The sequence below is a fragment of the Lynx rufus genome, unplaced genomic scaffold, assembly GCF_022079265.1.
Source record: "Lynx rufus isolate CCGP_SWC_20201006 ecotype Redwood Valley unplaced genomic scaffold, mLynRuf1.p SCAF_6, whole genome shotgun sequence".
Lineage (NCBI taxonomy): Eukaryota > Metazoa > Chordata > Mammalia > Carnivora > Felidae > Lynx > Lynx rufus.
Genome location: NW_025814878.1, coordinates 135,362,993 through 135,375,173, shown reverse-complemented (window position 1 = coordinate 135,375,173; position 12,181 = coordinate 135,362,993). Strand labels below are relative to the sequence as shown.

Genomic DNA, 12,181 nt, shown 5'->3' with positions numbered 1-12,181 from the left:
GCGTCCGACTTCGACTCACACTTCATGGGTTCGAGCCCCATGTCGGGCTCTGGGCTGACAGCTCAGGGCCTAGAGCCGGCTTCAGATTCTGTGTCTCCCTCTCTCTCTGCCCCTCCCCCACTCATGTGGTCTCGGTCTCAAAAATAAACATTAAAAAAAATTTTTTTTAATAAAAAATGTTTTCTTTAATGTTTTCAGTGTGAAGTAACAACTGTATCACATGAGCCTAATGCAGCTTCTCTTGGAAGCAGCGGACAGTTGCTGCCTGGCGTGCAGTCACGCTCTGTTCCCACAAAGCTTTGCAGGCCAAGGACAAACCACACAGCCAGTTTTTAAATGACGTTCTTTTGTAATCATCCAAAAATCAGAGAGAGAAAAGATAACTCTATTTTAGATGGCACTAGAAGACCTGGGCGGTCCCAAACTATAATCCACAAAGGATGAAAGCAGATGAAAGAGCTCTGAGGATTCTCTTCACTGGGTGAAGTTTGGGGAGGGTGGCGGGGAGGTGATCCAAAGCCAGCCGATTCACCCCAAAGAACCTTTTAACCATCTCGGCCACTGGAGGCATCGGGAAGGACGGAGGCGGAGGCAGAGGCGGGGCACCGGTGAAAACAGGCCCGAAGAGCAAGCAATCGGGTTCCTCACCAGCTTCCCCACCCCCATGGCCGCACCCCCCTGGAGACCAGAGGCAGAGGTGGGGGTGAGGCACCAAAGAACATGGGGATTAAGTCAGGTCTTCATAACTAAAAGCAAGGCTGCCGGCACCCAGAATGTTCCCAAAGAGCTGTAGATAGACTGGGGATCCAACCACCCCTTGGCAAGCTCGTGGGCGTTCTCAACAGGCTTCTGTAAAAATGCCTCCCTCCAGTCTGAGCAGTCAACGATGGGATATCTGGACGTGTGGGAAGCGGAGGCTGACGGAAACAAACTAGAACTCTGAGGAGTCACTAAGCAAGAAGAGGATGCTACCAAAAGAAGAACCTGAGGGCAAGAAAGTGCTCGTAAAAGAGCCAAAATTCCCAAAGTCAATTCAAGGAGAGAAACAGAAACAAGATAAGACACACGAGTAACAGCAAAGAAAAGAAAATCAGTTTAGAAGTTCCAATTTATATAATGGAAGATGTAGAAATAAGAGAAATAAAAAACGTGAGGAGAAAATGGTCAGAAGTAAGAAATCAAGGACGGAAGGATATGAGCTTCCAGATGACAAGCCAGCGAAAAACAGGCACCGAAAAAAATCAGTAATCAAAACAGCAAAACATTTCTCAACAGAAGTAAACCAAGAAAGGAGCCAGGCTACTTCCTACCCATTAGGATGGCTATTACCAAAAGCCAGAAAACAGCACACTGCTGGTGAGGATGTGCAGAAACTGGAACCTTTGTGGGGCGCCTGGGTGGCTCAGTCGGTTGAACATCTGACTCTTGCTTTCGGCTCAGGTCACGATCTCACAGGTTCACGAGTTCAAGCCCCAGGTCAGGCTCTTTGTTGAGAATGCAGAGCCTGCTTGGGATTTTCTCTCCCCCATTCTCTCTCTGTCCCTCCCCCACCCGTACACACTCTCTCTCTCTCAAAACAAACATTTTAAAAATAATTTTAAAAATTAAAAAAATAAAAGCTATTTTGAAGATTATGATTCTGACTTTGGAGGAACTCCGGTGATCGATTGGCAGTGGAAGGAATCACATGTGAAATTCCTTAAATATTTAAAAACTTAAAAAAATAGTTAAGGTGCTAAATGATATGTATAGTTTACCACAATTTAAAAAATACACATTAAAAAAAAAAGGAGAAAGGTATCTAGAAAACAAAAACCTGGAAAATGGTGAGGAGGAGTCCCAGAGATCAGCCAGTATAGACCAGAACATAGGCAAGAGGACCCCAGGAAGGGGGTTTCAAAAATGGAGCTAACACACCAGCTCACAGGGATTGAGGGAAGCCTGTGGGATTCCCCTGAGGATTGAGGGAATCACAGGGATTGAGTGACTGAGGGAAGCCTGAAGGGCGGAGGGGCCCGAGGAGAAGCACAGAAAGAATTAAGCTAATGAAAAAAGGGGCCAGTGAGACTGTCAAGAAAACAGGAAGCTGTGTAAAAACGAAGTCAATGAAGGGGCGCCCGGGTGGCTCAGTCGGTTAAGCGTCCGACTTCGGCTCAGGTCACGATCTCACGGTCCGTGGGTTCGAGCCCCGCGTCGGGCTCTGGGCTGATGATGGCCCAGAGCCTGGAGCCTGCTTCCGATTCTGTGTCTCCCTCTCTCTCTGACCCTCCCCCGTTCATTCTCTGTCTCTGTCTCAAAAATAAATAAATGTTAAAAAAAAAAATTTTTTTTAAATAAATAAATAAAAACGAAGTCAATGAAGAGCTTCGTGGCTCAGCAGGAAGCACATTTCACAGGAGCACCATTTCAAGTGTGAAATAACCACACTAAATAGGCTAAGTCTTTCACCTGATAAGTCAGCAATGTCTACTTTTTTTTTAATTGCTTTAAGTTTATTTTGAGAAAGAGAGCGAGAGAGGAAGAGGCAGAGAGAGGTAGTGAGAGAATCCCAGGCAGTCTCCTCGCCCACAGCACAGAACCCGACGTGGGGCTCGAACCCACAAACCGTGAGATCGTGACCTGAGCTAAAACCAAGAGACGCTTAACCGACTGAGCGACCCAGGTGCTCCAATGTCTACTTTGTTGAACCAGAAGTCAACAATACAAATATTTGAAAACACGAAGTAAATTCCTGAAGAAACAACAGAAAGCGTTAAAAACGGCCGCCCTGGGGGTGGGAGGAGGATGCTGAGGGGGCATCTGTCTGCTGTCTCGGGGTCCTAATACTTTTGACCGTATCTGACTCTGCTTTTAAACACCGGACGTACATCACTCCCATTAAAAGTCACGAAAACAACAGTGAGCGGGTTCAGGATGGCCACACGCACCTCGCCAGCAAAGAAGACCATTCCCTGTATCTCCTCAGCGAGGATATCGTAGGCTTCTCCGCTCCCGCCCGTCTTCACGAAGCTGTACGCCATCTGGATCCAGGGGTCCGTGCTCCACCGAGTGACGAAATACTTCGTGGGGTCGGGGACCTCCTGTGTGGGGCGGAGGGAACCAGGAGCCGGGATCAAAGGGGGGCCTAGACGTGCGCAGCCAGAGCACAAATCTACACTCCCGCCTCCTCTGGAGACGGAGTTAATCCTCTTAGACTCTGCTGTGGCCCCTCTGCCCCCTGCAGCTCCCCCCGGGCCCCCACCCCCACCCCCATTTGTGCAGCTTCCTCCATCTCCCGCCCCAACCCTGCAGCCCCCCCCACGGCTCACTTCCACCCTTCATCCTGCCGGAGACCCGATCGTCGCCAGAGACTGGCGTGTGCCCAGGGGACGGTGGCGGAGGGGTGTCTGGGCCAGAGTGGAGGGGGCGGTGCTGGGACCTCAGCTTGCGGTTCTCAGCAGGCTGCTCCAAAGGAACGGCCAGACGAGGCCATGTTTCACGTCACTAAGTTTTGAGTCAGGTGAGCCCTGACGAGCACCACCATGAAAAACAGTTCCACGGAGGGCGCCTGGGTGGCTCAGTGGGTTCAGTGTCCGACTTGGGCTCAGGTCACGATCTCACGGTTTGAGACAGGTTCTCTGCTGTCAGTGCAGAGCCCGCTTCGGATCCTCTATCCCCCTCTCTGCCCCTTCCTGCTCGTGTGCTCTCCTCTCTCAAAAAGAAACAAAAATAGTTCTATGGAAACTACCCACTAAATTCCAAACAACGAATGTGAAAATGAGTTTTTGGACAAAAACCCACAAACTAGGGACTACTGTGAGATGTAATCACATCACGTAAAATAACACCCCCGGGTGTCTCTTTCTCTGCTTTATGTAACTTTTCTCTCATTTCATTTCTTTCTATTTCCATTCCTTTATTTGAAAAAGATGACAGCTACGCCATTTCCCAATCTGCAGAGACTGTGAGACGTACTCAACTGGCAAATATGAAGTACCCTGAGCCCCTCTGGAAAAAGACAGAAATGAGACTAGCTGCATCTGTAGGGTACGAGAATATTCTGGACAACATCCCTTTGAAAGGAAGGTTGCTCTCAAAGCTCGCTAGGGTTTGGGTTAATACAGGATGTAGGGAAAATGCTGAGCCTGTTACATCCTTAGGAAAGGAAGGGGATGTGGTGCTCGCTTCAGCAGCACGTGTACTAAAATAGGAACGGTACACGGAAGCTCCACGTCGCCCCTGAGCAAACGTGACATGCAGATTCCTGAAGCCTGTCTGTGCCCCAGCGCACTGCCACCCTTTGCAGATTAGCACGAAAGGAAGGGGGTGGAGGGAGGAAAAGAAGGAAGAAGGGAAGGGAAGGGGAATGGGAAAGGAAAAGGAAAAGGAAAAGAAAGAGGTGTGCGGATGATGTGAGCAAAAGGAAGACAATGGCGTGAAAGGTGGTATGGAATATTGCTATAGACTCAATTGCGGCCCCCTCAAATTCGTGTGTCAGAACCCTAAACCCCCCGAACCTCATAATGTCACCATATCTGAGAAAGGGCCTCTCACAAGGTAATTCAGATCCCATGAGGTCCCGAAGGTGGGCTTTAATCCAGTCTGACTGGTGTCCTTCTAAGAAGAGGCAATTAGGACACAGCCAAGCACAACGGGAAGACCACGTGAGGTCGCGGGGGAAGGCGGTCATCTGCAGACCAAGGAGAGAGGCCTGGGAAGAAGCCAAACCTGCCTGCACCTTCATCTCGGACCTTCCAGCCTCAGAACTGCGAGAACGGAAATGTCCATCGTTGAAACCACCCAGATTGGGGTGTTCTGTTACGGGAGCCCTGGCAGGCCAGCCCGGGGACTTAGCGGGCGGCCGGACAACGGGAGAGGGACCGACGTGGCCGTCCGCCTTCTCCCCCGTCCCGGAGGCGGCTCTGACCTGCTCCTTGAACAGCTCCCGGAGGGCGGCCATGCACTGCTGGAGCACCTGCTTGTCATCCAGGGTCCTGACGGACGCCACGGCCTCCCCGGCGACCACCGACATCAGCACGCTCTGCTTCTTCTGCAGACGCGGGAGGGACAGTTCACACTTCCTGCTTCCAGTACAGAGGCCCCTGAATGCACGGCTCCGACTGGGTAAGGCCCTCGTCCTACACATCTCAGGATTTCCCCCTGCCCCTCAGCCCCGTTTCAACCACCAGTCTGTTTCCCTCACAAAACTCCATATTCATCTCTACATTTTATTGTTCGTGGCTGAACAACTCAGGAAGAAGTGTAAATATCAAATTCAGGGTTCTCTTGGCTTTTTCCCTTACTTGTTCTAGAAGAAATAGAAGAAGGTGGAGAAGGGAGATCAGCAGATAAAATAAGGGGAAAAAAATCTTTCTCAAACAGTAAAGAAATTTTGCCCAAGTGCAACCTTTTAACAAAGTTTCTTGGGATGGGGCGCCAGGGTGGCTCAGTCAGTTAAGCCTCTGACTTTGGCTCAGGTCATGATCTCAGTTCATGAGTTCAAGGCCCACATTGGGCTCTGTGCTGACAGCATGGAGCCAGCTTCAGATCCTCTGTCTGACCCTTCTTTCTCTGCCCCTCCCCTACTTGTTCTCTCTCTCTCAAAAATAAACATTAAAAAAAAATTAAGGGGCCTGGATGGCTCAGTCAGTTAAGTATCTGACACTTGATTTCAGCTCAGATCATGATCTCATGGTTCGTGAGATCAAGCCTCACATCGGGCTCTGCGCTGACAGCGCGGAGCCTGCTTGGGATTCTTCCTCTGTCTCTCTCTGCCCCTGTGCTGCTCACTCTCTCTCAAAATAAACAAACATACGTTACAAAAAAATTAAGAAAGTTTCTTGGAAGGGAGAAGAAGGGGAAACAAAACACCAAAGGTGATTCTTTTGCGTGACATTAGTATTACCAAGTCCCAGGGACGCCCCTCCCTCCCTCTGCTCCCCGACCAGTCACATCTGCCAACACGGAGCCTGCCCTCGTCCTCCTCGGGGCCAACCATACCCTGCCCTTCGTCCGTGCTCACAGGACCCGGGAGAGCAGTGTTCAGGCACCAGTCATTACTGTCCTGTGCTGAGCTGACTCTCCCTAAGAGGACCCCCCATCAGCCCGAAATATCTGTTTCCACAAAGAACGAATCCCCTTCCCAGGGAGCAACATTAGTACCTGAAGAGAACATGGCAGATGTCGGGCTTTTCCTGTAGAAAAATATCCCAAAGTACCCTGCCAGCATGTAAGTACGTATCTACAGCATCCGCCACGTCCATTAGCTCCTGAGCTTGACGCCGGAGTCATTACCAATCCAAATTCTAAACTGCAGTAAGGGAGTTCAAACCGCATGTCACCACCGATTTTACCTGGGGATCCATGTCATAGAACACAGCAAAAAGCCCCCGCTTGCCGGCACTAGGCGGAACGTGACCGAAAAAGTCAGCCCCTTGAACTTTACTGTCCCAAAATCTGTATGGAAACTGCAAGGCAATCTGGAAAACGAGCAAGAGAAAGATGGTTAAGAGTTTCTAGAATCAGAAGTAATCTCTAAGACGCAACCTACGGTTCTTAGCTAAAGCGATACACAAAAAAATCCTAAAATGCTCCCCTTCCGTGCTCCTGTCTCGTCTGTTCTCTCATGAGCATCTGGCTTTGGGGGCCATTCAGTCCCATCCCCCCACCGATATCATGGGTGGGGTGGGCGGGACCCACTGACAAACCCTGGGCTAATCCGAAGATGCCAAGCAGTCCCGACACCTGGTCCTGAAGCAGATGTTCTGAAGATAAAGTCTCACCTACCCCTAGGACCACCAGCACTGGCACGTTCTGCTTAGAGAAGATTTTATTTAAAGGCAGAGGAAGTGAAACATTCTCCTCACTGGGACCAATTAATTAATGGAGGGTAGGCTTGGAAGGCAGCCAAAAAAAAAAAAAAACCCACTTTATTTATATATTTATATGCCAAGTTCAAATCTTGAATAACAACACTCATTTTCCAAACGTCAAGCAAAACTGAGATCTCAGCCAGCTCTCCTCCTTCTGTTCCGATAATAGCCTTTTGTATTCTTCATCAACAATCACTCAAATGAAAAGAAAATCTTTGAATTTTATTTGGATGAAAAAATGATCCGCTACTCAGCCAGTACCAGAAGGTAAGGAACCCTTGGCACCCAACATTCATCTCTTTGGTTTTGAGGCTACAGTAACTTGGTCACCTTTTCAATGATGCCCGCGCCTAAGCTGTTGATAGCCTTCATCTTCTTGTCCGACAGCGGTGGGTTGAAGTGAATGGCACCTTTCTGCAGTAAGGCCAGGGGTACAGTGACCAACACCTGGGGGGAAAACGAACAGTTCACACACAAAAGCAAAACCACCCAGTGGGTTCATGACCAGGAAAATCTCAGCGCCCAAAGGACGTTCCTCTCTATCGCCAATCACGAGACTGTCAACGTCCCATGGCGAAGAGCCAGAGCCGCCATGGCGCTTCGGTGCACAAGGGCGCCTGGCTGAGCAGAAGCGGCATCCACGTGGAAGAACTCGCAGAAAAGTCTAGATGGTTTACAATAACCCTGGGTGAGAAGAGTCAGTGGATGCCAATTATGAAAAGCAGTACTGTAAGAGGAAATGGCCCTAAATATGGAATCAGAAGAACTACACTTGTGTATTGTTACTAACACTTTCTAATACGTGGCCAAGGTAAAACCTGCCCTACAAACCCCAAAGAATCAGGATAATGCTTAAAAGTCATACAATACACATCAATACGCTTCATAAATGGTAAAGTCCATCAAAAATATTGTGGACTACTGGAGTGCCCGGGTGGCTCAGTTGGTTGAGTGTCCAACTCTTGATTTTGGCTCAGGTCATGATCTCACAAACCGTGAGACAGCATGGGGCCTGCTTCTGATTCTCTCTCTCCCTCTCTCTCTGATCCTCCCCTGCTCATGCTCTCTCTCAAAATAAATAAACTTAAAAACATTTTCTTCAAAACATTATGGGCTATTAAGAAGGAAGCAACTTTTTTTTTAATTAGTTTATTATTTTTATTTTTTTAATGTTTTATTTATTTTTGAGTGAGCGAGAGGGAGGGAGAGAGACAGCACTAGCAGGGGAAGGGCAGAGAGAGAGGGAGACACAGAATCTGAAGCAGGCTCCAGGCTCTGAGCGGTCAGCACAGAGCCCGACGCGGGGCTCAAACTCATGGACTGTGAGATCATGACCTGAGCCGAAGTCAGGCACTTAACCGACTGAGCCACCCAGGTGCCCCAAGAAGGAAGCAACTTATTGCAGGGTCTCCCAACGGCTTACACAATCCTTTAGAGAGGTGAAGGTGCCGATGCTAAGAGCCTTCAAGAACGACTCTCGAGGTCCCATCACAAAACCCTGCCATCAAAGACAGCTGCTGTCTCTCCACACAATCAGAAAACTTCTGGCTCCAGAACCCTGTTACCACAGTCACAATGAGGAGCCTTTACCACTGCTACCAGCTCCAGAAGCACACCACTTCTAGAACAAACTGTGAAATGGGTTCCTCGTGCTTGCCTCACGACTCCCTTGTAGTTAATGAGCGGACCCTGGACCCTCTACTGGCCCCTCTGCGGAAAAACCTAACACCTTGACCACGATGCTGGTCAGAAGTGAAGGAAAAGCCATGCCATACCTTCCAAATCTCACGCCAGTGCATCTGAGTGGCTGCAACATTTCCTGTTTAGAACCTCAGCTTCAAGGGAGTCTAGGAAGCGTGTGTGTGTGTGTGTGTATGTGTGTGTGTGTGTGTGTCCATTTCCGTCCACACTGCAGGCAGCGTGGACGGAGGAGCGTCCCATGGAACTGGATGCCGAGCACCACATCCACCACAGCCCTCAGCAAAGATGTAGCGTATGTGGCTTGAACCCCAACTCCAGGAGCACAGAAAGGCCAGAGTTGTTCTTGTGATTTTGTCGCTATTTTCTGCCACATGGAACTTTTTATAAAATATAAAACATTTTCTCGGTCATCATCAAGCAAGCCCAAAAAAAAAAAAAAAAGAGAACAATTATTCTCTTGGATGCAGAAGAACTTCAAGGAAACAAGATCTAGATATCTTCTTAACAACAAAAACGCTCTCAAAAGCCCATGAAGCTGGGCGCCTGGGTGGTTCAGTCGGTTAAGGGTCTGACTTCGGCTCAGATCATGATCTTGAGGCTCGTGGGTTCGAGCCCTGCATCAGGCTCTCTGCTGTCAGCATGGAGCCTGCTTCGGATCCTCTGATCCTCTCTCTCTCTCTCTCTCTCTCTGCCCCTCTCCATCTCACTCTCCTCTCTCCCTCAAAAATAAACATTAAAAAAAAAAAAAAGCAAAAAGTAAAAAAAAAAAAGCACACGAACTTAGGTAAACAAACAGGCCAAAGGGACGAACCCGCTCTGGTCAGGGACTGAGGCCAGACCTGGGTGGAACCAGCCTAAAGTGCATTACAGTGTGTCAGATGTTTACTGGTAGATCACGCTGGGGTGCAAATCTTTCACTTCTAAGTCCGGGAAACTTCCAACTCAAACCATGCCATCTTTGCAGACTACTATAAAAATACTTCCTGTAAACATTCCAGAAGAGACTTGAGAACACAGCCTGCAGCTATGCCCTAATAACCCCGGAGAGCTGGACATAAAGAGAGAAGAGCAAAGGTGCTTGGTTAGGGTCAGGCAGAGGGGGACCCAGCGAGAGCCGTCGACAGGCAGAGTCACAAAATACCAGAGCTTGAGCCATCAGCTGACTGGCAATTTAAAAATTTTTTTAAATGTTTATGTGTATTACAGAGGGAGAGAGAGAGAGAGAGAGAGACACAATGTGGGAGCGAGGGAGGGGCAGAGAAACAGGATCCGAAGCAGGCTCCAGGCTCCAAGCTGTCAGTGCAGAACCTGACGCGGGGCTTGAACTCACGCACCGCGAGGTCATGACCTGAGCCCAAGTTGGCCACCCAACCAACCGAGCCACCCAGGCGTTCCGGCTGACTTACAGTTTTAAAGAGAGGTATTTAAAAACAATTTTTACCACCACGAGGAGCTTTAAATTTAAATTCTCAGCTTGGGGCTCCCACATAAGGGCAGGGCTGCTCAGTGGTCTGACACTGGCCACACATCGGACTCACCTGAGCAGTTTCACAAACATGACCAGACTGAATCCCGGAGAATCTCGGGGTGGGGGTGCTGCAGCCTTTCTTTTTAGGCCCCTCCCAGGTGATTCTAACATGAGCCAGGATTGAGAACCACTACCAGTCCATGGGGTCCCTGGGTGGCTCAGTCGGTTAAGTGTCTGACTTCGGCTCAGGTCATGATCTCACGGTCTATGAGTTCGAGCCCTGCATCGGGCTCTGTGCTGACAGCTCAGAGCCTGGGGACTGTTTTGGATTCTGTGTTTCCCTCTCTCTCTGCCCCTCCCCCACTCATGCTCTCTCTTGCTCTCAAAAATAAATAAAACCTAAAAAAGAAATTTTTAAAGACCCACTCTGAGTCCAAAGGCTACACTACCATTCCTAACTACCCTGCTAGCCAATGGCAGGAATAATATGAGGACCCACCCCCTGGGCTCGTACACCAGACCCTGTCTCTTCATTTGACATGAGATCCTTTAGTTCAGTAGGAGTATCATGCACTCTGAAATACTTCTAGGTAACTGAAACGGGCAGAGCACAGCTAATCTAGGAATCCAGTGATGGTCTGTCATTTATACATTCTGGTCATGTCAGAAATAACTAAACTGAAATAAACTTACAGGATTTATTACTTCCCCTCCACCCCAAGTAAGCATCTTTGCTCTCCAACACCTCAGAAATCTCTGTGTGACTTCGCATATTACAGCACTCTTCCAGTGGCCACCTACTAACGTGGTTTACAAACACTTCCAGTAACATAAAAGTACTTCTGCCAGTTTCAAAATGAAAACATGGAGCTGTCTTGGACTGAAAAATGATTCCATGGCAAAAGAAACCTACTAAACAAACAAACCAACCCACCACCTTTGTATGTACTGAATTAAGCAAACTAAGTTTTCTGGAATGCGTGACTTCTCAGAGCCTTTAATACACGCGTATTTAACTCAAAAAGTAGACTGCAATATACAACACTTTCAAACTTATTTGCCCAAAGGATTTCTCTTCTTGTTCAACTCTCAGGACTGATGTACCACAGAACCTACTTTAAGAAACACTACTCGGGGCACCTGGGTGGCCCAGTTGGTTAAGGGTCTGACTTCGGCTCAGATCATGATCTCATGATTCGTGGGTTCGAGCCCTGCATTGGGCTCTGTGCTCATAGCTCAGAGCCTGGAGCCTGCTTCGGATTCTGTGTCTCCCCCTCCCTCTGCCCCTCCCTCACCCCGACTCTGTCTCTGTCAAAAATAACCATTAAAAGTAAATAAATAAGCACTATTCAGAATTGTGTCTTCCATGAATGCATACAGCGTTAGATCAGGTCAATCAGACTTGCGCATCCACACAGAACTGAGTGGAGACAGGGAACTCTTCAGGAATCAAACAAGGCTCCGGGCAGACTGCCAAAGGCCAACTTCCAGGTGGAAAACACTGTTTTCCCACACCCCCAGGCCCCTGGCTGCACCTAGTGAAATGTTAGCACTTACCTTCTGTGCTGTACATCCTGTCCCATCCGTCATGGTAACCTGCACCTCATCTCCAGAATAATCAATGCTCTGCACCTGCGCAAGAAAAACAACCATGAAAACCACGAGGGGCGGACCCATACGATCCAGGATCCTCCCCGATTCTATCACGTGAGTTTAGACCTCCAAGACTCCAGAGAATCACTTCCCGGCATTCAGAGATCTAAGTGACATTTACAGCTGACTTCAGGGAACTATCGCTCAGTCATTACAACTTATAAACACTTTGTCAGAAAGTGGAAAATCTTTACAACACAGTCTAGAGTGAAGTATACAGGTAAACGGGGGCCTCTATGATTAGAGCAATGCACAATACAAATGCAGCAGGACAAAGACTCGAAGCGAACACTCGAGAGTGAAAATGGCTGCATTGTGTCAGGGAGGTCATGAGACACTTGAACACTTCATTAGCAATGAAAATGCATCCGAGCCACTGTTGCTTCCAGACGGTGGAGCTGCCTGACGAACAGGCTCACAGCAAGCACCTGTCTCCTGTGTAATCCACGTGTCCCACACTTGACATCCTCCAAACCCAAGGCCAAACCAGAGCCGCCCCTCCCGGCCG

General features: G+C 48.8%; 1 protein-coding gene across 6 annotated transcripts in view; it reads right to left on the bottom strand.

The window, feature by feature from the left end:
• Window positions 1-12,181, bottom strand: part of KDM1B (lysine demethylase 1B) — a 63,930-nt gene that overhangs the window by 2,929 nt on the left and 48,820 nt on the right. For 5 of the 6 annotated variants that reach the window (XM_047101552.1, XM_047101553.1, XM_047101554.1 and 2 more), the window contains 5 exons: window positions 11,578-11,652; window positions 7,182-7,298; window positions 6,333-6,458; window positions 4,907-5,029; window positions 2,928-3,080 (listed from right to left, as the gene is read on the bottom strand). In XM_047101552.1, the coding sequence (XP_046957508.1) occupies window positions 2,928-3,080; window positions 4,907-5,029; window positions 6,333-6,458; window positions 7,182-7,298; window positions 11,578-11,652 (594 nt within the window). The other variant, XM_047101555.1, reaches the window with a different exon arrangement.